This window comes from Apus apus, chromosome 11, assembly GCF_020740795.1.
Source record: "Apus apus isolate bApuApu2 chromosome 11, bApuApu2.pri.cur, whole genome shotgun sequence".
NCBI classification, from domain to species: Eukaryota; Metazoa; Chordata; class Aves; order Apodiformes; family Apodidae; genus Apus; species Apus apus.
The window spans coordinates 13815200-13841556 of NC_067292.1; the positions used below are offsets into that span (position 1 = coordinate 13815200).

General features: G+C 41.3%; 1 protein-coding gene across 4 annotated transcripts in view; it reads right to left on the reverse strand.

Annotated features, from left to right (window-relative positions):
- Window positions 1-26357, reverse strand: part of ZNF423 (zinc finger protein 423) — a 920137-nt gene that overhangs the window by 778508 nt on the left and 115272 nt on the right. For 2 of the 4 annotated variants that reach the window (XM_051629048.1, XM_051629047.1), the window contains 2 exons: window positions 7989-11212; window positions 1358-1442 (listed from right to left, as the gene is read on the reverse strand). In XM_051629048.1, coding sequence (XP_051485008.1) covers window positions 1358-1442; window positions 7989-11212 — 3309 coding nt within the window. The remainder of the gene's footprint in view (window positions 1-1357; window positions 1443-7988; window positions 11213-26357) is intronic. The other 2 variants (XR_007890535.1, XR_007890534.1) reach the window with 1 other exon arrangement.

Genomic DNA, 26357 nt, shown 5'->3' on the forward strand with positions numbered 1-26357 from the left:
GAAAATGAAGACATAACTTTCCAAGAATTCCCATCTTGAATCAAGCAGAACCTTAACTCAGCGCTTCAGGACCTTTGTATTAGATACTGGATTAAGTTGAAACAAGTGTTAGGCTTGCCTGAGGACTTTTCTTTCAGGCTTCTTTAAAAACAAAAAAAGTCTAGGTGGGGAGCTGTATGAAATCACTATGGTCCAATTAACAAGGATCTCACTCTTCAAGCTTACAAATAATAGATTACATTAACACCTGCTACAAAAGCAAACATTTTTAGATATCTTCATCTTAACCTGCTTGACATTGACTTCAAACTCCTGCCTGGCTCTCGGATGAAAAACATTGTGACTGACATGTATATTTTGCACTTGGGGGTAGGGGTGTGAATACTGTGTCAGTCTGTATTTTTCTCTCTCTGGTGTTTATGCATAATTCACTTCAGAGACAATAGGAGTTACATTCATGCATTGATGGGAGAAGTTTCCTAAATGTAAAAATGTTGAAGGAAAACCATTATGCTTACAGGAGATAAATGCTGCATGTGAACATATGAGACACACAGAGTGTGCTGCAGGGTCCTTGAAGAATCTCATCCAACATATGCCTACAGTGGCATGTGTAAGTAACTCCTTTGTGGTCTATGCATCAAAATAAACTGACCTCTGGAGCCAACATATATATTTATAACATCTGTACAGACAGGAAAAACATTTCTTTGTGTTCATCTGAAAAGCAATCATACAGCTGCAGCAGAAATACAACCCATCAGATTACAATAACACTTTACTACAAACTCTTGCAACAGGACTGTAGCAGAAGGCAGCAAGCACTGATGTTTAAAACACCTGTGTCTGAAAAGTTGAACTTTCTGAAGTCCAGAATTGTTGAAAAAAGAAAAAACCCACTGAAATAACTTTAAGTGTTTTGTTTTGACAGTGTTCCTCAGGAATTCGTCACACTTAGCTGGGAAAATGCTAGCAGTTGAATCTATTCAATGTCATGACATACAAAATTGAAACATAATTGCTCCTAAGTGGTTGACAACTGGCAAGTACTTTTTACATGGATAGAGAGAAATTTATGCTATCAAATGGAAGATACTGTCAAAAGTTTGATTTTAATATAAATGAAAATGCTACATGAGGACTCAAAAGGATAAGGAAAAAAGCTCAGCAGTAACACTTTTATAACCACATATTTAAAAAGCTTTGAAGTGAAGAATCATGACATCAAAATCATTTTCCTTGAAAGATAAAAAATATAAATTGCAGCATGAATATTAACAAGTTATTAGAATAGTGAATTTCAAAGAGTAGCAAAAACAAGCAGCCGATGAGTGGCCTAGTTTAAAGAATGTCTTACCAATCATATGGTTAGCGACATGGATTTGTATCTCTCTCTCATTCTCAAAGGTCATCTGGCACTTGATGCATTGATAGGTCTTTTTCTGTTTAATAACCAAAAAGAGATTAGAGAAAACTGTACTGTAGCATAAGGCAAGTGTGATCATGAATATAGCATGTTACGTGCTTCTATCTTCCTCCATTCAGGCCTTTTTTGCTCACATTTCCCCAACAAGACACCAAGTCAGGCTGGGCTTTTCTGGGACCATAAATCCAATGTCTAATTAACAGCCTGCTTTAGGAGAATTTTTAATTTCAACTTTGAACATTTCAGATTCTAGTACTTGAAAATCTGACTGAGTACTTTGGCCATAATCAGATTGCTCATGTCATTTAACCCATTGCAAGTAAACATTCCTGCAGAGTGAAATAAAAGACACTGAAAGGTAACACTGTTTTCAGAAGATCAACTTTCTCCAAAAATTCCATCTTTAGTTACACTCAAAATACAGTAGGCAAAACACATGTAGTTACTTGAGGAAGTGAACGGCAAAACCAAAAACCACATTTTGTAATGCTCTCCCATCAGAAGTCCTGGACAAACTGCATTATCCCAAAGAATGGTTTCCTAGCACAATCTTTTTTGTATTTTCTCTGTCTCAAAGTCATACCAGGGAGGCTTAGCTGCAGGTCAGGAGATGGTGTGAAGAGGCAATTACATGAACCGTTTATTCAAATAGGGAAACTGGCATTTGCACTCAGCGTGACAGTGGGGCATGTACTTGTGCAACATGACAGGAAAAAATGCAAGAATTTGTAGAAATTAAAATGTCTGATGAAAACCTAGGCATCCAAGCTAGAAAAAGAAAAAACAGCAACCAAAAAAAATCATGCTAAAATCTGTACACTTGCAAAAACTCTTACTTCCCAATGTAGAAATGTGGTGCATGCTCATGTACTGCATGAGAATATGCCAACCAAACAGACATCTTTTTACATGCAATTTAGAAAAATTTGGCCTTTTATGCCTACTTCCTAGAGAGTAACTTGTACTGCAACACTTGCCACCAGGCATGAGCATGACTACGTGGTCTGTATCCTTATGGCTAGAGTGGATGGCAGCAGAACGGATGAGAACTGTCCATGTGCTGAGCAATGGATGAGAATCCCAGGCCATTAGCTCTGAGAAACCCCATGCAGTAAACAACACCCTCTCAACTTTTTTGAGGCAAAATATTTTGCAGCCATTTTTGGTGTGCTTTTAGATGCACATTGTTTTTTCTTACAGCCTCTGCCCCACGCTTAGATATAGAATCCCATTTTGTGGACAGCAGTAATAAGTCAGAAGTTTTGAGTTAAACAGAGGAGCTGCTGTCACCTCCTCTGTGCATGGGATCCAATTTCCTTGAGCACCTGCTGAGGAAAGAACAAATTAGGTGCTGCCAAGAGCTTCTTAACTACTTCCCATGTCATCAATGGCAACAAGTTAGCCTGCTGGACGTTAACGAACATGCTGTAATAACATCATAACAAATGCACCAGTCTATGGATGTTATGTGTATTCCATGAATTCCATACGCAGTGTGTGCTTGCACATAGCAGAGCTTTCTAGGCTAAAATAACAATGGGTGATTAACATCAAAATAGGAAGAAGGCTACACTCCATTGGCCGAAACCTGACACAGCCAACCATATAAAAGAAAATAGTTTGGATTGGCTAGTTATCCCTAGGCAGCTCAAGAAAGAATCCTCCTGGAGTCCATTTGGAAATCAAGGCTGTTAATGGAAAAGCAGCTGGATTTCTGCAGCACTCTTTCTTGGGAATCTATTCTGGCAGACAAGCACAGTGCACATACACACACATGTCCTCTCAGACACACTGGCATACAAACACTGAGGGCTCCTAACTTTAAAATCAAACCAAAACAAAAAATACCCTGGAAAAGAAAAATGGGATTGGGTGGTGCATGATTCATGTGGTCACATTTATAACTTGAAACTTTCCCCTTCTTCACAACTTCAAAGCTGACTAAATTCAATGCCTTATGCAACACTTACCTCTGTTATGAGTGTTCCCCAAGTAACTAGCTAAGGACAATATTTTAGCTCAACTCTTATTTCAAATCTTTAAACTTATATTAAATACAGACAAATGATTCATTTTTTAAATTGATTTCGGTGCTTCTGCAAGCTACTTACTAACAGATCTGGAGACAGGATGTCTTTGTTTATCCACAGACCCAGTGCAAACTCCTCCACACCATTTCACAAACATGAAACACTCTGCGTGCGTGACCACCCCTCAGAGAAGATGGCAGATTCAGACTTCCTCTCAGTATTATCTTTAGCCTCAGCTGAGACAGATGCATGGAAAAGAGCAGCTTAACTGAGCCAATGTTCTCTCGAGAGGATACCTCACTTGATGCAGAGTGAGGTTAATAAATGGCCTCATACAGGCCACAAAATAACTATAGCTATATTAGCACTCAAGTGCATATCCAAGAGATGGAAGAGATTAATTTTTGGCTCGTTAACAATTGTCTTAAAAGAAAGTCACAAAAACAGACTTCCATTCTCAGTAAATGGGGAAGCACTAGTTTTATGGCAAGGTTGTATTACTTGTGGTGCCAAATATGATCATCTACTAGTGTTTTTGTGGCTATCACAGTTTCACAAACATTATTAATGGATCAGTTATCTCTTTAAAGTTTTGTCTTGACATGGCTGTAAACAAAGGTGCTCAGACTCTGAGGAGCTAACAGAGTCCACGTGACAGCATCTAGAAGACATAAGAGAGCAGATGAGGCAGATGAGCAGGCCTTCAGCTGAGAGCTCAGTCCCCATGAAGTCAAGATATTTAATTCTAATCTTGGCACAAAGTACTAGTATTAACAACAGAGGGTTCTGGTTTCTTTTCTGAAGTAACTATTGTTCCCATGGGTTTTCCAGACTGTACTCCTTTAAATCTGGAAATGGTTTCCTGTTTTACAAAGAAAATATTCCTCCATTCAAGTGGATTTACAAGGAAAAGAAGGGGTGCAGGGGAGAACAAAGAGAAGGAATTGAGTCCAAGAAAGTGTGCAAGAGAAAAGGAACTGAGGAACGGAGCACAATAGTGTTCATTCTTCCAACTTTCTATGCCACCTCCTTTGCCTCTTCAGTCCAAATAACCTAGGTGGGCTAAATATAGTAACATCATTTGAGATAGAAATTGAATCAAGGTCTATAATCTTTGCCATTTTGAATGTTAAACAAGCACTGTTCATTAAAACTATGGTACAAAATAAGGATAAATTTTTATGAGAGAAAGAGCAACCTGAAATGTTACTATTCCCAGGATTACTGAGAAATCTCAGTCGTAAACAACTAGTCATGTTTCTCAAGACATGCACATTCCTCTAGAAGACACGTTAAGAGGAACTGATAACAAGATGGTCAGCAAAATGAAAGCATTGCCTCTGATGCAATCATAACAGAATAAAAAAAAGGTCTTGAGCTATACATGTGCCAGATATGGGAATGGTACCTCCACCTGTGATGCCCATCTGAAAAGAACACTTTTAGTCCTATTCCAGTAGAATAGCTCATGTAGAACTATAAGAATCAGACACAAATTGATGTTAGAGCAACCTTATACTGAAAGGCACATTTTAGTGACATTTCATACAGAAAACCATTTACTTCACTTAAAATGTCTTAATACAAATCCTCTGATGGAGATGTTTCCATGTACAGAAGACAAAAACTTTGCCAATCTGAAAATTTTTCTTTGTTGACCATCATGATTGGATCCTAGTTAGATGTCCTAGAAACATACGTGATTAATTCATAGGTATTTGCCGTACTAAAATGTGAGGAAAACAGAACACAGCAGCATTTTCAAGGGTTAGATGTTTTTAAACCCTTTTTATTAATCAAGAGCTAATATTTCTTTTCCTCATTCCTTCTATTTTGGGGTTAAATCTTAATTTAAGGGTGGAGTTTTTTTTCTGAAATTCCTCTAGACTTTCACACACTCTTCTTCAATTCAAGAAGTATAACTGCTGGTGATTTCCAACATCAAAATAGTTAGGTATTTTGTATGTCATAGTCACCTTTTCCATTTGCTTGGATTTCATTCTGCTTATTCTTATTTACTCTGAAGTATATGCCCACTATTTAAAAATCTAATCTCCCTATATTTTTTGGTGACTGTACCTTGTCCTAATCTTCAACTGTTTTCCTGTTTAAGAAAGAAAAATCAATAAGGTGTTTTAAAAAGAAATGTAGACATGCTCAAGGATTGGAGAGAAGCAGCTCTTGTCTGGACATCTGCAGATTACATCCACTGTGCACTTAAGATTGCTCCAGTGAAATGGTATTTCACCTGTGCACAGCATGATAACAAGATGACAGGAGAGATCATGTTCAACTTGCTTAGCTTTGCTACAAAGCCAATGAAGTAAACTCTATTATTGAAATACAGGCGTTTATCACCATTTAAAATTCTTTTAAAACCTCTGTGCTAGGCAGATACAAAGGGCACTTGTTGCCTTGAGAAACCTGAGTGAAACACCAATAGTTTCCACGTGAACTGGTATCAGAATTCAGGCCTTGTACCTGTAATGAAGGGTAAGATAATGAATTATTCCTAATAACAATATATCTATTCCTGGGATGCATACCATAAAGGTCTCTGATATTAGCATATGCAGAGGCCATGGACACCTGCTGAAGGGACCATTTGCCATCATCACAAATGCTGATTTTTCATTATCTTCTACAAAGGAACTAAGACCTGCCCTCATGGGATGAAATTCAAAGCCTTTATTGAAGAACTTGTAACTCGCCCCTGAGTAGAGAGAACAAGTACAGAAGCTCTCACTGAAAATAAAGAGTTAAAGCAAGAAATCAGAGGAGAAAATGGCCCCATATTCTGCTTCTGACAGTCAAGAGGAAAGAAAAAGTAATACTTTAGGCTATAGGCACAGCAATATGAGTAAGAATTAGTCCTACCTAAGAGAACAGAGGTGTTTTAAGGAATTTAGACAGGAATAAAGGCCTGAGGAGGAGGAAGTAGAATGACCTAGCCAGAGTCCCAGCTGAACTCCCAAAAGGCATCACACCAAAGGAGGGATATTTCCATTCTTATTTCTCTGCAGAATTAGGTATGTGTGCCTGGAGGCTTACTCACACATTCACGCTATGCAGAGGGAAACTATAAACAGTCACAGTACAAAAAAAATTTAAAAAAAAATGCAAAGAAAATAAAATAAACTTTCTGTGGGATTTGCTCAGAAGCCTGGAACAGGGGTGTGAGGCCAGTGGGTGCTGCTCAGCCCAGCCCAGCTGGATGCTGCTCCCAACATGGCCCTGGAACTGAGCCAGAGCTAACGAGTCCCTCTGGGGACACAGCCCGTACCAGCTCCATTGGAGGTATCTCAGCCTGCATCCTCAGGATGTACGTAGGGTCTTCTTGTCTTACTTACTAGCCTCTGGTATTGTAGTTGAATGGTATTTTCAGGTTCTTTTAAGGCGGTAAGATGTGTTTGTGGGTGCTTTAATTAGCAGATTGACATAAACAGGCATCTAAGGCTGGAATTATTCATTAGGAGTTGGGTGCCTAATTTCCTTAGATACTTTTGAAAATCTCACCCCATCATGTTTAATTAAAAATGTCAGATGATATCAATACTCAGATGTGTCTGCTGTTGGTCTCCTGAGAAGATTTCCAAAATCTACTTCTCATTCCATCTGTTCCTGACAGAGGAAGGAATGACTTGGCCCATTCTTGAACCAAAACATCAACAAATAATTTTGAAAGACTATAAACTGCAAATGGTATTAATCTCCTGAGTAGGCTTCTGAAACCTTAGTTGGATCTGCATGTTCCCAACTATCTTGTAAGCTAAGAAATGGGAAAGCAGGCTATCTGCAAACATTAGCAGAGAATATACTCTCATGTAACCTGCGTTAGACAACAACTTCCAGATTTGCTACGAAAACTACTGATCTAACAGTAGAGCCATGAAGCTGATCCTTTTAGAATAACTTTTAAAATCATAAATACACACACACACACAGACATCCAAGTAGCCTCACAATTTTCACTCTGACAGACATCCATAAGGACAAGGTCTTTAGCACAGAAATTTAGTTTCTGTGAGAATCTGGGGAGTAGGATGGAATTCACTACATTTTTCCTCAAAAGCTCCTTTATCCTTCTGCTTGTGTTTAGTCCCCTGTTAATAAATAATCTCACTTGAGTATGATATCAGGTTTTTTTGCTTTGGGTACTCAGCATCTTTCTTTTTTTTTTGTTGTTTGTGGAAATGCCCCAACTTTTCCAGATCTGCCAGTTCAGTAGCACCAGAATTCATGGACAAACTCAGTCCCCACCAATCAAGTGTCTCAGCTCTCTGTTGGTAAATCTAGGGCATGATAAAAAATCTGATGTGCTGCCACTAGGAATCAAGGTGCCTGCAATGCTGAGCAATATCTAAATATGTCTAAGGTGTTACTAAACCTTTCTTCCTGTTCTGTTGGTTTTTTTAGTAGCACAAGTAATTTATAAAGTGACCGTTTTAAAAAAATAACATCAGATCAATTCTCAGTCACATTAAAAGTCTACATTTTATGCCTCAAACATTTTAAAGTCCAGCTGTACTTACCCTGGGAACAGGGGACGTCTGGGTACCTTTCCTTTGACCACTAGTTTCAGGTGTCAGGTCTCGATGGTCTACCTGAATGTGGCTCTCTAGGTCTTCAGCACTTTCAAATTTGACACTACACTCTGGACACCTCAGACTGCCACATGGTCTCTCGTTCACCTCCTGTGGAGTCAAGCCTGAAGACTGTCCATTGGTGCTCCTGGTCATGCATCCAGCACACAGGCCGTAGGGAAGGCCGTTCACATCCAACTTTACCAAGTCCTGCTTATTCCGGAACTCCTTCAAGCACAATGCACACTTGTAGAGTTTTTGCAAGGCCTGGCCGTTGGGCGATGAGGTTGCAGAGTTTCCTGCCAATTTCTGCATATGAAACGTCCCATGAATTTTCAGCTCAAGGGTAGAGGTGACCGTCTGCATGCAGACAACACAACGAAACCCAGTGAGGGAGTTTCTGAGATCTGGATGCATCTGGCAGTGCTCGATAAATTCCTCCTCGCTCTGCAGTGGCATTTTGCAGATCCGACATGTCCCTGTATCCAAACTCTTGCTGTGAGTGACTTTGTGCTCTGTGAGGGTCAGGAGTGATGGGAAACGTTCCCCACAGATGGGGCACATGTAGTGCTTAGCTGGGCCTCGATGGGTCTGCATGTGCTCTCTGAGGCCATTTTCTGAGAAAAAGGTCCTTGAGCAGATATTACACTTGTGGCTACCTTTGATGAATTCTGCTTTCTTCCTAGAACAGTCATCCTCCCCAGGCCTGATGTTATGATCTCTCAAACGATGGTTCTGCAAGAGGACCTCCATAGTGTAGGCAGCCCCACAAATGTCACAGCCATACATGGGCTCAGAAGCATCTACATCATCCTCGCTGGCTTCGTGACTGTTGGAAGTATCTGGATTCTTCATTAACATGTTCTGGATATCTGCCCCTTCTGTCTTCTTATTTGTTGGGGTCATGCCATTAGCTGTACCATTTTCAGCACTAGCATCAAAAACACAGTGTTTTTCCCGCAAGTGCTTTTCAAGCAAGATGATGGCATGAAAAGCTTTGCTACAGAACTTGCAGTTGTATTTTTTGCTGTGAGTTGTGATGTGGCACTGCAGTTCTACCTCTGTGCTAAAGGTCTCACCACAGAAGATACATTTGTGAGACTTCGACGGATTCCCCAGGTGACTATGCTTCACATGGATCTGGAGATCCACCTCCTTCCTGAAATCCCAGTTACAGGCTGTGCAGCGATACATCTTCTTTTCATTGCTATGCTTGACTGCCAGATGCACTTGGATAGATACCTTGGAATCAAAAACTTCTTGGCACAGGGTGCAGTGATACAGCACAAAAGTATGCATGTCCAACAAATGCTTCTGCAAATCATCCACCGAAGAAAACTGTTTGTCGCAGCTCTCACATACATAATGAGTTGAAGTTGTCATGTAATGTACGGTGAGATGTTGCAGAAGAGACTCCTGGGAATCAAAGTCTTCTTTACACTGAGGGCAAGACTGTTTCCTCAACAGCAACTCCAAATGCAACTTTAAATGTGTTTGAAAACTTTCAAAATTTGAGAACTTTAGATCACACTGATTGCACGGGTATTCACCATTAGACACCGAGTTTACGCTAGCAGAAAGCCGTTGCCTTTTAGGGGAAGAGACTTCAACATCAGAAGAAACTGGACTCTGCTCTGCTTTTGACTTCTTATTGTGTGCCAGAGGAATGTTCTTGTGGTTTTCTTTAATATGCTTTGTAAGCTTCAGGATGGAGCCAAAAATGGGGGAGTTTGTGCAATAAGGACATGAATAAACTTCCATAAAAGACTGTGTTGGCTGAATGACAGGGGAATCCAATTTTGAATTTCCTACATTGCAGTGAGTCTGCTGAATATGCTCAGTCAAGGTTGCTTCGGTCAGAAAGCCCATGGAGCACTGATTACAGAAGAAAGCATTGTTGCCATCTTGAGGGGTAGCATTTGGGCCACAGTGAGTAATACGGATGTGTTCTTGTAAGCTATTGATATCTGCAAACATCTCTGGGCAGTAGTTACAATGAAAGGCAGAAATGTTGCTAAATTGCATCATGGGATAGGCATGGTTTTTGTGCACCTTTCTCACATGTTCATTCAAGTTGTACAGTGTAGGCATGGAATCAAGGCAGATCTGGCACGTGTGGCTTTGCTGAGGTTTGTCTGCATGAATGGTCTTCAGGTGGATCTCCAGAACAGCAAGGCTGTTGAAATCACGCTTCGAGCAGTACGGGCAGCTGTAAGTAACTTTAGACCAGTTCTGGCCTTCCTCTCTGTCCACAGACCTTATTTTCTTTTGTCCTCTCAAAGGCTTTAAGGTCGAATCTGGGGTGGAACCTCTTTCCACTGACGCGCTGGAGTCGGGCGTTGCGCTGCTCATGGATGCCACGCTCCCCAAGACCGGGTCAGGGCTGATGCTGTGATTACTGGAGTCAGGTTGTCTGTGGCTGTCCAAGTGGCAATAGACTTCCTCCACTGAAGAAAACTGCTCTGGGCACATAGGGCACTTGTGTTTTTTGTTGGCATGGGCTTGATGAATGTGTGAGAGCAGCGAGTTTTCGTCTGCAAATACTTCAGGGCAATGAATACACTGCAAATCTGCCTTCTCAGAAAGCTGTGGGTGGCGCGTCATTACGTGCTTCTCCAAATCTTCGGTCTGACTGAATGTCTCTTCACAGTAATCACACATAAAATCATCCTTCTTCACCTCTTTCTCGTTCTTTGCCATATGTTCCTTGTTCTTTTTATGAGCTTGCATGTGACTCTGCAACGAGCTGGTAGATGAAAACCCACGCTTACACACAGTACACTTGAATGGTTTGCTGGAGCTGTGGGTTTTCAGGTGGATTTTGAGGTGGTCGCTGCGAGAAAACGCAGCCTCGCATTCATGGCAATGGTACTTTTTATCCCCTGTGTGAAGCTTTATGTGGCGATCCCTACTCCTCTTGTGCTTAAAAAGCCGGCTACAGTAGGTGCATTTGAAAGGTAGTTTGTCACTGTGGATCTGCTCGTGCCTTTTAAGGTAGCTCAGGCGAATGAAGGACTTATCACAGAACTGACAGGGATACGGCAGGCCAGTCCCCCCTTCCTCCTCCCCGATGCCAAGATCACACCCATCTCCTATCATCTGAGTGGGTGATGCAACATCTTTGCTGGAGGGAGATGAAGCCACCCAGGAGAGTTGTGGGTCGTCATCACCATCTGTAATGGGAAAGCAGAAAGGAGATTAAAAACAATTCCCAGTGCATCTGTGAAATAAGGACAAAGCTCTCAACAACACTATGGGCTTCTGCTACTACAGCATAAGAAAAAAAATAATAATAATTTAAAAAAAGAACAAAAAAAAAATCTCTCTTGAATTTCAAAGGAGGTTTGAGAATGAGAAATAAAAATCTATTTGTACACATAATTCACAAATAAGCCAACATATAGTATTAATAAAAAACATTTTTCTTTAGCAGGTTTAACACCTGCTCACTGTACTGTAAAGCAATAAACAATGAATAAAGAAAGCAAAACACAATGTGCAATGAAGCAAAACAAACATTGAGAAAAAGCTACAGAGTTAAGTGATCACCTGTGATTTTGTGGGTCTTTTTAAATGCTACATTAAGATGATTTTAAGTAATGTCTCCATTAAACAAAATCCTTCAGTTCTGCCTCAAAACTGTAACAGAATGAAAGACTGCTCAAAAGCAGAGTCAAACATCTAGGGAAAATAAAAGCATCAGATTTGAGACAGCTCAAACAAAATCAGAGAAGAGACCTGCACCATTACGACACTCATTTGTATGAAAGGTAATGTTGCCTGCCTGGTACAAAACCAAACAAATTAAAAGAGCCCAGAAAATCACCATTGGAGATCTCAAGACACCACAAAACAATCAACTGTGATTCTGTAACTTCAGGATAAACCAACAACGGCCCAGCATCTGTTTTAATAAGTATTTCCTTTGCTCAATATGAGGCTTTGGAAAATATTTTATAATTTGATATTACCGTAAAGAAACACAGCACTAGCTCCAGCAGCAAAACAGTCATTTTAGGAAAAATACATAAAATGTTGGCAGCTTTCATAAACAGAATTGTTAACAAGAAACAGAAGAGAGCGAGTTCAAATATCCTAATTCTAATAAATGCAGAGATGTTCAGTAAAGCAAAAATTGTCACTAGTCTGAGATAAAACTGAACCATGGAATGAAGCAAAAATAAAATGCATGTAAATAAGGGAAGGTGCTGACCACATATACATTTGGAGATTCAAAAAAGGAACCTGTTCTCCAGATATGTTGTCCTTATAAAACATTTAATGTTCCTACTTCAGCTCTTACTAAAACAAACCAATAAAAAAAACCCCAACTGTGCGTGTCGGCTGCCACACGCGCACTCCTCGTGCCTGCCAACTGCAGTCACCAGGCAGAGAGGAGCACATGTACGGCGGAGCAGCTCTCAAAGAAAGGCTCGGCTAATGAGGATATCACCACTGTAAGAGGCTAGCTCCTGTGGCACCGTTTCTTTGGCAAAGACCTTCCTTTTCATCCCAGGAAAAGAGAAAGTGGAGCCAGCTTGGACAAACGAAACCAAACACACCAGTTTTTCCACCACAACAGGGCTGACTGTTTTCTGGGATGCACGGGTTGGGCACCTTCCCCTCGCCCCACACTCCCCAGGGAGCTCCACTCCCCTGTTCAACTAAACCTCCTGCTGCAGAGACACCGGACGCTCAGAAAGCGCTTCCTCCCACTCCCGAAATACACCCTGGCTCTCAGCAAGCACCCACGCTTCTAAGATGCTCGAGGTCTTTGTGCTCAACAAACTCCTGCAAGTCTAACTGAGCCCGAACCTAAAACACAGGCCATGAGCCCTTAATTTTAACAAACTTTCCTCAGGCTTTATTCCCCCAGACGTGAACCGGTTTCTCTCTGCGGCTGCAACAAAGCCTCCTGTTCCAAACTGAAGCCTCCTCCACCACCCGCCCGGCTGTTGGCGCAGCTTTGCACTTCCCCCGGGGACCCCTGTCCCCCCCATCTCTGCTGCCAGCCACATCCGGGGCTCGCTCCCCATGGACCTGGGCCACGGGCCGGCGCAGGGAAGGAGGCAGCCGGCTGCCAGCGCCTGGATTAGGGGCCCCGGGGAGGTGCCGGTAGCTCAGGGCTGGCTAATTCCCTCCCCTCGCCAGCTGGGCTCCTCCAGGGGAAAGGAGACAAAGGGGAGCAAGAGGGGGATGCTGGGCCTGAACTAGGGCAGCACATGTTGCGTTTGCTACTGCTACTGCTGCCTGCCGGGGGAAAAATGAAGAAAAACAACAACAGGGAAAAAAGCACACCACCGTTGTGTTACTCACTGCTCAGGCTTGCTAACTGTAACTAAAATAATTTAAAATGTCCACTTTGGAGAAAATATTATAAAAGTAGATGCGTTTTGAATATCTCCCCTTTTGCAGACAGACTCCTCATGGCTTGTGCCAGGCAGTGGCACATGGAGGAAGGACTGCACCAGGAAGATCCTGGAGCCCTTAAAACGGCTCCAGTGAATAAAGCTTCATTGTTCAGCTTTGAAACTGCAGATGCAATGGGCCAAATCCAGTGCTAACACAGGCTGGGCCAACTGCTTCAACTTTGTTGCATCTATAGATGCTTATGCCAACTACTACATTGGCCCACCATGCAAATTGAAGAAATCTTTGAGATGGTCTCTTTTCCTCTGCAACGAACTGATTTACCTCAAAATGCATTCTAACATTCAAATACAGCCCGTTGCCCTCCAGCTGCTGCTCTTCAAACATACTGGGCTATTCAGAAAACAAAATGAAAGCAAGCTGGTATTACCTTGTGAGTGATGCACAAAGACGTTGCTGTGCTAATATAATTGAGATTTAAGAATACAGCTTTTCTCAGATTGGGAACCTAGGTTTGTACTAAAAATGGAAGCATTTATAATGACAGTTGAAAGCAAAGATTGTCTCCTTTTGTTAGCTTGATTTAGACCTGTCACCAATTTTAATGCTTAACCTCTAGGTGCTGTTCATTGCACTGTTTTCTAATACTTGTACAATTTAAAAAGAATTAGGAAAATTTAAGACCCAGAAAAAAACCTACCTTGACTTCCATACAAATAAGATACTAAATTACTAAAGGCCTAACCTGAAGAAATTAAGGAAAACTCATTATCATTAATCTCTTTATGGAATGAAAAATAGCCCTATTAATTTTAACTTGCCATATTAAATTGAAGAAAAGCCCTACTATGAACTGAGAAAGAAATTCTAAGGTATTTTACCAGAGTAATATTTTAGTAGGAAGATATATTTTAGATGTGGTGTGAAATGTCTGGCAATGATGGTTAGAATAATAATTCTACATTAATGCAATCAAAGGAATGTAACAGAATGAGAAAAATCACTTTCAAAAAGGAGATTAAAGTCATTAAAAATGGCTAATCCTGCAAAGTGGGACTGTTCTAAAATAGAGAATCACATGGCTGGTGCAAGGCTTTTGTCATTTGTGCATAAGAGAATCAAAACAAGTATTAAAAGGGTAAGAAAATTCAATAAAAAGTTTAATTAGGAAAAAAAGAGCATTAAGGAAGCTTCAGGATGTTAGTAGTCCTCAGGATATATGTGCGGGTCATAAAGCTTAAAGGGCCAAACTTGATAATCAATCTCAAAGTGGTACAGTAATTTAGCAACTTAATGTTCAGCATGTTTAAAGGGCTGGAAACATTTATCATCATCACTGAGGAGCTAATTCCAGCCTCAATGCATTCAATAAATGTATTTTTTCTTCTAATAAGAGCAATTTGGCCAAACTCTAGTATAAATCATACTGCATTCTCTGTTTATCTTCTAGATAACAGAAGCCAAGCTCAGAAATATACTCGTGAAGCTAAAACAATAAAATGAAGTCTAAAAAAAATGTGGTATCTCTTAGAAAGGAGACATACAGCACATCACAGATTGCCAGGAGCAACCAGCACTGCCGTCTCAGCATACACCGATGACGTTGATGTATTTATTATTTCAGAGTTATTTTGCTAATAGCAATAAAATCAACCAGACACAATTTCACAGTCCGTGCAAACACTTTCCTCCATCCCTGCTCACAGCTAGCTGGAAACATTATGCTCCCACCTCACTGAGCTGCATTTGAAGCAGTTGCAGAGGGACAGGCTTGCTCGGCTGCCCGGTCACCCATGTGGCCCCAGCCCTGGGGGGGTGTGCAGGGGCTGCACAAACCTGGGCTCCCCCACAGCTGGCTGCTTTTTCTCTTAAGAACAAAAAGTAAGGACAAAGACCCCATTTGCTGACCCAGACCCAAAGTTCATCCTTGCCTAAACCTTCTTGTTTACCCATGTGGAGTATCACTGGGCTCCTTTCCAGTGGAAAACCTCTCAGCCCTGTTTCCATTCACATGGAGGGTTCAGGGGGCTCTTCCACAGGGCGTCCATGTGTCCCCCCATGTGGCAGGCCTGCTGGCATGTGGCCATGGCAGTATGGGAGGCCAGTTTATTCCAGCTGGTTAGGGTGCAAACAGCAGCAGAGATTGAGCACCACAGGGCTCAGAAGAGGCCACACAACCTGCCCGGACATCACAAAATATCCAGGGTTTGACTGAAGAGATAATTTCAAGATTCCATTCCTGAGCCCAGAAGGCATCTCCATACAGGACAGGAAACCTAGGAGGTTAGATTTGGAAGGTGCTCTTATTCTATCAGGTTTCTTACTCTAGCACAGAGCTAGTACACAGCTACTACACGAGAAATAGTTAAATTGACAACAAAACAAAACAGCAATTTTTAGGAAAGGATTGCTGTTTAAGTTCAGGCTCCTGGTTCTCTCCAAGCCTCTCCATCAGACACAAGTTAAAAATGCTGAAAGAACTCAAATCATTTTAGGCTATTAAGACTTGATAGAATTCTAGCAATCAAAAAGTAAGTTACTTTTGAATACCAGCTTAGCATCCTAAGACATGCTTCTGAACTGTGTTTCACTTCCTCATCTCCATAACACAAAAAAGCCATCTGCTCCTCAAGGGCAAATTGTAGGGCTTACTTCTGTATAGCTGTGAAACCCAGAGACATGCTCAGATGGAAGGCCTGATAGAAATGCTATCAATTTTTAATAATTATTATTATCACAGATGTTTAACTATGAGAATACAACACAGAGGTTGAGGCCTGAGAAATCTTCAGTACTAGTTACAGCAAATTTTGCATTGCTGCACCATGTATTAAAGCCAAGGATAGATCATTACAATGGATTATAGTAAGAACCTCACACAGCATATGCTGCTCATTTACACTGCAGGGCTGGTGGGAAATAACACAAATCAAGTTTACATAGCAAATGTTTTAGGTTTCAATATTTTCAGTGTACTGTGGCAACTTTTTACTTAAATTTTTGCTGGAGCGTTTAGCTTCATTTTTCTGCACATTTCCCACGCCATTATGAAAAAGTAAATAATAAAAAACATAATGAATATCCCAAAGTCTATCTTTTATGCATATATTAGCTTCACTGTACATTTTTGTTCATTGTGTCACAGACGGCAAAAGTGGACTGAGAATGAGCAGCTCCTGAGGCAATGAAAGCCTTTTTCTGCTGACACTGCACCTATCTCTGAACAGCATTGGAACTGGTGGGCTGTGACTGAAATCCAGCATTAATGCACACTAAAACACACTTCACTAAACAACGGGAAAAAGATTTCCACAACTTAGTCATAGGTATCCCTACCAAAAAATCATGCAACTGATCAACCCACCCTTAGCCACTAAGGAGGGTCCCTGGGAAGTTAAGGCTGCTCCAAAGGCAGCTTCAACTTCAGCAATGTTAGCATCTCCATAAAAGTCTCCACAGTTTTTTTATTTTAAGGCACTATGTCATTTTTTAAATTTATACATAGAAAAAAAATTAATGTTCAAAGCAAACCTAAAATTGGATAAAAAACTAAGAGGTGCTAATATAAGCGGCACCACAGGCAGTGCTTTCATTATTATCTGAGACTCGAGAAAAATGCAGTTATACCTAATTATATGCTTATGTGGTAAACATTTTTGTTGGACTAAATTACCAACAGTTAGTGGCACTTTTTCCAACTTCTGAGCTTTGCACTGCAATTCATTTCTAAGTGAAGTTTTTTAAAAAGAAAGACAGACGTCTGGCTCAATGGAAAGTATATATAATCTAATTTTTCTTCTCATGCAGAGAGTAACTTGGTACTTAGAATACAAAATCAGCACAAGATGTAGTGCAGAATTTCAAACATAAAACTTGCTGGGATGTCTGCTGCAGTTAAACTGTTACACATAGACAGTTTAAACCTTGCTGTCTTTGTTTAAACCTTTCTGTTGTGATCAAAGATACTTCTAATTAGTCTTTTTAATGCTGCAAGTTAAAAGCACACACAAAGATGTCCATTGAACCTTAGTTGATATACAAATACTTGTTAAACTAGAGTAACACATGCCTGAGCCCTTGTCTCCCATTAGCAGAGATATCAAGACTCAGTAATGACCATTGATAGAGTGATATGTAATTCCACACAGATTGTAAAATCAGACAGTTATTTTTAACATGATTTTTTCTTACGCTAAAACAGTCTGCATTTTGCTGGTAACAAAAATTAACATATCATTAAATAAGTTATTTCACACTTCAATAAATGGCATCATAAGGGGTGGAGGAGAAAGTTTTATGTTAGATCTAGGAATAAACTAAATGCTTTCAGAGTTGAATCACTGTTTTTCTTTACTCCCTTTGGAAAAGCAGCAGATACTATATTCTTCTGTGCATCATGGACTTGGGACTGAAAACAGCTGCACTCTAATTACATGTAAAGTGTACCAAAACATTCCTTTTATCACAGACTGTAAATCTGTTAGCATCTGTCTCTCCTTTGTTTCTTCCACAAGATACAAGCTTGTTTCTACATTTTTCTCACCTGTAGCGGTGATTAAAATTCATTATAAATGAAAGGAGTGAACACTAAAACAAGTTCCTCTGTGTACAGTTCTAAACTCAAATTAGAAACAGCTGTTTGCTAATTCATGCAGTGATGTTTTGTCGTGCTCTGTGAATCAATAATAACTCACCCTATTTCTACCAAAATGTTAGGATTATACATGTATTTTTCTTAGCAATTTGCTCTTCAGAAATGTTCAAATGTACATACAGTCTTTTCTAAGAAAGATTAGAATATGATACCAGCAAAATCATCAATGAATTAACAGAAAGATATTAACAGCTTGCTTCTCATGTTTACCCTGCTACCTAGAGGGTCCTGTGCCACTCTTGCCTGCTTTGATACCTACAGACCATTAGCAAGATGTCACGTTGTAAGACATGTGAAAGAAGAAAACTGTGAGAGGTCACACGTACACATCATGGATGCAACAGTCATGCTAAGAACACTATAAAATTAGAGTTTCAGCTATGACAGATACAACTTTCAAACATAAGGAATGGCAAGGACCCTAGGAAAATAACCCTAGTAGAATAATTGCCACGTATGATAATTACTTATAAAATTAGTTATAATAAATTGTAATATTTATGCTAATTATTTGTAATATTTCTTCAGATTATGTTAGTCAGAGCACAAACTTAATATGACCCTATTGGCCTTACACTCACATAATTAAATTCTGCACTTCTTGCTACTTGATGTCAACATTTATCATTATTTCAACACTTGATTACACAAAACAAAGAGACAACACACAGTGGTTAAAAGCTTCACTGGCTTCATTTTTTATCTAAACCTAAGGATACAAGTGGGGCAGTTGCCACATTTTGAGCTGACCCTGTGGTAGATTTGCAGAGTGTGCCCTCATCACAGCTGGATGGGGGCCACCCCCGGCCCCTGCACTGCCCCCTTTGCAGAGCCAAAGATCCAGCCCAGAGCAGCAGAAGAGAATCCAGACTCCATAAAGGTCTCTGAAATACATGCAAGGAAATTCCTTTTCTCATCTGTACGTAAAGATGTTTTCCCTTCCTCATTGTTTGTTGCTGTCAGCAGGGAGGGCGCTCCCTACGCAGCACAGACCTAGGCATTGAGACTCTGAGCCACTTGGGGAGATGTAGCCAGCGGAAGGATCTTTCTGGTGGGACAAAATGCACAAAATTAATTTCCTAGATTTATTATTTCCTCCCTCCTGTTTGTTTGGTTAGCTCTCAAATACAGCAGGCACCTGTTCTCAGGCTGTTTAGCTGAGTACCCTCAGGCACGTGTGGTCAGACTCGGCTCAGTCTCTTTTCCTCAGTTCATACCCATACAAGAGCATCAGAAACAAAGACTAGCTGCTGTCTGGGGAAACTAAATGAGTACAGAAGCCAAAATTAGAGAGAGACAGACTGCTACATGAACTGACTAGATCAGTGTGATTTAATTTAAGGCTTTACTATGCTCATTTTCATGTTCCTGAATTGTACTTTCAAGTTAAGTCATCAATTACAATCCATTTAGCTCATTCATAAAATTCATTTAGGGATCATATCCTGCATGGTAAGCAGGGAGCCCTGGAAGCCAGCACTGACAAGGACAGGCAGCACTTTCCCACAGGATATTCAAATTGTGCACAATCAAGTGGGCAGCAATCTGGAAGAGCAAGTGCCTTTAGAACTGGGGCAGCAGCAAACTAAGACAAAGAGTTTTGCCAAGACCTCTCCAATGAAGCTGCAGTTACTGCTAAGACAAATGCATATTTGCTTCTGAGCAGATAGACAACATGAGAGTGGTGTTTCTATCTCTGCAGAGCTGTTTCAACTTTTCAGCCATGTATCAACTCTGAGCCAAAAAAAACACTAAGAAGGGAGAGAACTGGTACTGGAGTCCCAAACGTTCTGTGTCTACAAATTAGGGTCATCAAAAGTGACTGGATTACCAGGATGGCTCTATTATGAGATCTCAACTGATGCAATGCATCTAGGAAAACAGGTTTGCAGTCCCTGTCTTTACTTTTCCAAGAACAGACTATTCCTCCTAAACGAGTATTTTCCATCAGTGCTCAGTGGAAGAGATGGCAATTGCCATGTTTCAAACCTCAGAAAAACCTCATGTTTCAAAGCTCAGTCCTGCACAGAACTTTACTGCCAAGCTTTCCGGCCTGAGGAATTTAAAGCTGGTCATATTATTAGAGCAAGTTGCAGGGGAAAATAAAACCAGCTTGTTAAGTTAGAAAGAGTAGGCTGTTCCAGACTCTCATTTTGATCTAGGTGGGAAAACTGTGACGCATTTACAAACTTAATGGGTTGACGTTCATGATGAATAGACCTAATGCTGAAAAACACATGTTGGCTGAAATTACTCAGCAATAAACAAACAGTAAAAACCAGCAACATCCAGATTTTTTACTGCCTTCAAAGAACAAGGGAAGAAAAACCAATAAATTACATGTGACAGACAGTATCAAGTAACCTGTTTTATAGCTATGCATATGCAATATTGGTCAGACTTCCAAATATGTTGTGTATTCACATCAATCCCATCGAAATCAACAGGAACAGCAGTTGCTCAACACTTTTGAAAACTCAAATTACATAAATACGAAATATAGTCAGTTCCACACAGAGGTATTTTCAGAAAGATGCATGTATTCCTTCTCTCTTTCACAAATTCAGTCGAGATTTCATGAAAACACTGCGAATGGAAATGAAGCTGCACTTAGGAACATCCCAGCTACTGCAAGTCTAGTGAGTGTAGCTCGACACTTCACTCACCCGATTTTGGAGGGGTTTGTGTGCCCTGGTGACCCCAGTGAGTGTCCCTGGGGCTAATGAAGCCCCCAGCTCCACCTGACCCAAGCCTGGGGACAGGGTGTGATCCAGTTAAGCAAATCTCCCATTCCTTGGGGACAGTATGTATTATGGCAAAGTACAATTAGTTAAGACTCTGGGTTTGTCCATGAACTTTTTTTTTTTTTTTAAACAGTTCATTTAAAATTAAAAAAGAACACCCACAAATGTAAAAGCACACTGCTGAATATGAAGCACATCCCTGACACTGGTCACAAATCTGCACCATGTTGGTGTCTGGCCTCAAGGGAATGCATTAAACAGAGGTGGGAAGGAAGTATTCCACCTACTAACGCCTGACAGAAATAACTGAAAGGTTTAAAAAGAAAATAACTACAGATTTTGTCCTGTGCGAGATGAAAGCCAAACAGCATGGCTTTTCTAGGAGAGATGTGTATTCCATGCTGTATGGTAATGCTATTTCTTTTCCACTAACAGTACTCATCACTTTAAATAAGAAATTACTTTTAAAACAAGCAAGCAAACAAAAGTGTTTGCCACCCAGCAAGAATCTTTCTCAGCACATAAGTGTCCCTCTACAACAAACATGCCACATGAGAGACCTTTGAAGTTTAACCAGCAGTGACCCAGCATCTGTGATCTGAGGACTTGCACACACCACACAACAAAATCATCCGTGGAAAGCTGCTATCTTCACCCAGCACATCTTTGCCCTTTTGACTGAAGGGCCCAGTGACAAATCATGACACTGTACTCCTAGGTTTTCAAAAGAAAAGCTGCTGCAACAGCTAAGGTCTGTCTTCCCAGGGCTTGTGCCCGTGTTGGTGCATTCCAAGGAGGGATCCCTGCCTGACTACCAAGCACCCATGCAGGCTGTAGGGAATGACCCCAGCAGTGCCCACTCTGCAAGGTCATGGCACACCAGACAGCCTTCTCCTGCAGGAACCAGGTAGTGAGATCAGCCCATGCGATGCCCCATCTCCTACACTCTGAGTCTGCACAGAGACTTTTTGAGCCTCTCTACATTCTTTAGGGGCTTTTCAAGATGTCAGCCAGCCCCGACCACGCTCTGGAGAAAGCCTCCCGTAGGGAGGATGCTCATCAGTGCAGGCAGGCAGGCTGGGAGAGCGCAGCTGGGGAGCCAGATCAAATCCAACCAGGAGACGACAGCCCCTCCAGCCCTGCTGTGCATCTGCCAAGGGACCCGCAGAGCCCAGCAGAAACCTGCCCTCCAGGCACGGCTGCACTTCCAGGCACAGCTGCAGGTACCACCCTCTGCCCACACACTGCAACAGGACTTCCTTAAAGTTCCCTAACAGCAAAGGTCTCTTCCGCTGCATTGTTTAATACAGTCTTAGGTGCTGACTGTCTGTATTCAGATAGCTCTAGTTTAACCAGCAACGTACACTTCCTTCTGACTCCATGTGGGTGGTTGGTTTTTTTCCTCCCATAAATGTGAATTGTACCATTTATTCCAGTTAGTAACTGTCACTGTACCTTGGCCAAAGATACATGAGAGAGTGAATTTATAATGAGGAAAGGTGCAAGGCACCATTATTTGTTTACCTGGGATGGGAATTAGTGTTGGAGCGTACACTGAATCATCTCAATTTATCCCTGAAGAGAAGGAGGGACAGCAAGCATCTAGGCACTTGCAAATAAGAATCTTTCTCCCCACTGTCTCTCCCAAACAGCACTCCTTCCATTTGAGAGCAGTCTCACACTGACACTGGCATTCATATCAGAGAAGTAAATGAAATAAAGGGAAAAGCTACAGTCAACAGCTTTCTCTCTAGATCTGCCCACACAATGAGGACTGGCTATACTTAAAAAAAAAAGTATCTAGGAATGTTAAAAGACAAAACAACTCAGTAAAAGGAATGAGGAGGCAGTGGGGAGAGAGAGATTGAACTTACCCTAGAAAAATGCATGTTGATATGACAGGTATAGGAAGCATTCGGCTCTCTATACAGGACTTCACTGAATTAAAAAGTGGGTGGAAGCCGGAGGCAGGTGTTTGGAGTGGGGCCATGTAAATGGTAAAAAAAACAAAACAGTAACAGCAAGCCACAAAATAACAGAAAAACCCCAAACCAAACAAACAAACTCTCAAGGAAATCAGGCATCAGAGGTTTGGTAGACACACATGCACCTCCAGAACCAGACCTGTTGAAGAAACCATCTCCACTCAATTAATGGCTCGAAACATGAGCCCTGACTTCCCACCCCAGATAAATTAATAACTTTGTTGTTGTTTTTCTCAAGATGTTAACATTTTTTGAATCTGCACCTAGATCTTTGGTGTGGGGTGTCTTCACATGCCTAGAAACAGCAGGTACAGTGTGGCAGAGAAGAGTTACCAAAAACCTGCTACTGATATGCAACTGGCAGATACCTGGAAGAGACTGCATCCCATCTTCACTATCATAGAGACGCAAAACAGTGACCTTACGCAACACAAGCTCGCACCCTGGCTGTCTAAAGCAAGAATGTTGTCAATAAGCCTGTAATAACTGAGTGGTCAATTTAAATTTTGGGGGAAAATGAAAAAAAAATATTGTTTTCATAAACAACACAAAGAGTTTCAAAGTTCAGACCAGCTTCGCCTACAAAAACACTACTGTCCTAAACACCAAAAAACCCTGCCCCCTCCCCAGAATCCAGTTGGTTTTGTCGTGCTCCTTTCCCAGATTCACAGCTGAACCTCCCTGCCCACACAGAACCACAGAGCAAGCAACTCTGCTGTCACTCGTAGGATAGACAGAACAAGGTACTCTAGATACAATCAACTTTATTTTCTTTTTTAATTATCTTTAGGTAACTTGGACTGCTGTCTGAAATAGGATCTTTAACCCATCTCACGCTTGCAAAAATTAGATAAATATTGACAAATGAGCAATTTTTTAACAATTTTCCCATTATTTATATATGTATATTTGTATATCTGGATTTCCTATGGACATAACCATAGCCCCCACACCCCTCACTACTGGACATCAGGAAGTTTGCAAGATCATGTCTACCCTGAAGTCTCTGTACACAGGCTTAAGAATGACTTCATCTTGTTTCAGCTCTTTGGCTGGAATTAAGATACTGGATCTAATCTGATTTTTTTCTTATTGTGTTGCTTTGTATCAAAACACCCATTTTGCAGTGGGTGGTACCTAACAAAATACAAAGCAGACGTGTGAGCACAAAGGAAAGAGCAATTATAAATGCACAGAAACACACCGTGTCAACACATACCAGCTGCTTGACAAGTACAAAAGCATTAAAAAAGAAAGACAAATTAGTCATTATTTTAAAGTTTTGCTACATTCTCAATTTTAAAATATCTATCTAGTATAATTAGAAAAGCTTCCATTGCAAACAGCAGAAAGCAGACACCTCCTAACCATCCTACACAAATTCCTGTCACAATTTTTGTGCAAAGTGTTATCAGGTAACAATATTTACCATGTACAGTAATTATGGAAAACTCTGAGATTGTGTAATTATGTATTTTAATTACATGATCTGATTAGCTTTTTTAATCACTTCATAAAAAGAAAGGAAATTCACTGAGGTTGTCAGAAAGTTAATAAAAAGAAGGTAATTCACCACTAAGGCTCACCATGGTGCCTTCCTAACTACTTCCTTGCTACACCCCACTGTGCCTAGGTATTGGAGGTCAACTATAAGTATTAATTTCCTTACTTTTATTAACTTTGGTGACAACATCCATGCTCTTTTGGCATGGTGTTTTTCATTTTGTTAGAAAACACTTCTCATTTAGCTGAATGATATTTTAAGAGACACAGACTCCTCAAAACTGAGAACCTCGCTGACCTAAAGCCTGCCAAAAGACCCAGCTTTGCCTGCTGTGTCCCCAGCCCCTTTGAAGGGACGTTAGGGGAAGCCACCATGGAGTAGTGACTGTCACAAGGTGCCAGCCTGAAAAACTCAATCATTGTAGCAATGTCAAACTACATATCAACAAAGCTGCCTGGTCACACTGGGCCACACTAAATCAAGGCCATCGAGATGCATAGAAAGCCAACAGAGTGCTCTGAGAAGATGACGGAAATTGGCCCAGTTGTTTGGTAAATGAATGCAGGCAGTTGAGACAAGGTGGGTGGCAGAAAATGGTGCCTGTCCCAGTGTGAAGGGCTGGGCTCTTCCAGCCACAGTGGTCATGGCAACAGCAATGGGCCTGGCCCAAGGACAAGGAGGACATGGCAGCAGCAAGAGGCATAATTTCTGCAGGACTCAGGGCAGCCAACTGCCTGCTCCAAGCAGCAGAAATCAACCAAGGATCCAACTATGAAACATATGCAGCTCCTCAAAACAATCCCATCAGCTGCTTGCAGTGCAAACCAGGGGCTGATGAATGTGCGGGTGTGCAGACAGGGCTGGGGGGTAAGAAGAGGGTTGTGAGGCGGTAAGAAGAGGGGTGCAAGGGGTAAGCTGCCTTCTCTGGCTCCTGAGGCAGGACAGAGCATGGCTGTTGCAGCTCTGGAAAACAATTTTTCTAACTTTTGGATGCAGTTCTGATCTCAGGAAACACTTTGTTTATATCCAAACTGGGAGTCTATAATGTAATACTTGGCTACGGGATTCAGCAGCTCTGTTTTACTCGTTTTTGGTTCACCCTCTCCCCCCACCAGCCCTTCTTGGTTTTCCTCCTTCTTTCTCTTTTTACCTTTCCACCCCCTCTCCCTTGATTCTCTGGGGAGAAAAAAATCACTTTGGGAGGTTTAATGGACTGACAAGAACAGAAATTGAATCGGGGTGAGCATGCACAGGCCAGGCACATCAGAAGCAACTGCAGTATAATCCATTTGGGCTGCCCCACCTATGACCCCGGCCAGGCCGGGCACCCCCCTCTCCACGGGGGAGAGATAGGGTGAGGTCCTTCACGCAGGGCCTTGGTGTAGCCTGCTTCAGGAGGACTGCCAGATGCTGACAAGCCAAGAGCGGTTATTTCAGGAGACTTTTTTTAATATAGAAACAGCTGACACAAAATGCATCTCACTGGGGAGGGAAACCATACTCCCAGAAGCAAAAGACCACTAAAAAGCCTTTTTTTTTTTTTTTTCCCAAGAGAAATCTAAAACAGTTTGGGGCCAGATATCACTTAGCTTTTTCATTTCCATTTTAGGAGACTTGCACTGTGTCCTTCCAGTCTTGCCCCATCTGTGGAGAAAATTAGGGGGCTGCTGCAGCCTAAAAGGAGCAGAAGTGGACAGATTAAGAGATGGTACAAAGTGTTTTCAGAAAGTAGAAACAACCTCAAAGAAAATCGGGGAAGCTGTGCTTGAGTCTTCCCACTAGAGCACCCTGTGCTGTGAAACAACTCCACATGCCCAGCTCTGGGGCAACAGGGCCACACATCCAGCTGCTGCCAGGGAAAAGACATTATAATGGGGAGGGAACAAAATTATTTAAACAAAGCTTTTTCACAGAAAATGGAAAACATTGTATGCAACATGATGCCTCTCCCGTTGTACACCATTTGCTGTGAACAGATTACATTTGCAAAGTATAGCTTTCAATATAGAGTAGCCAAAAGCTGCTCTAACAGCATAATTTTCTTCCCAGGAACTTTACTTT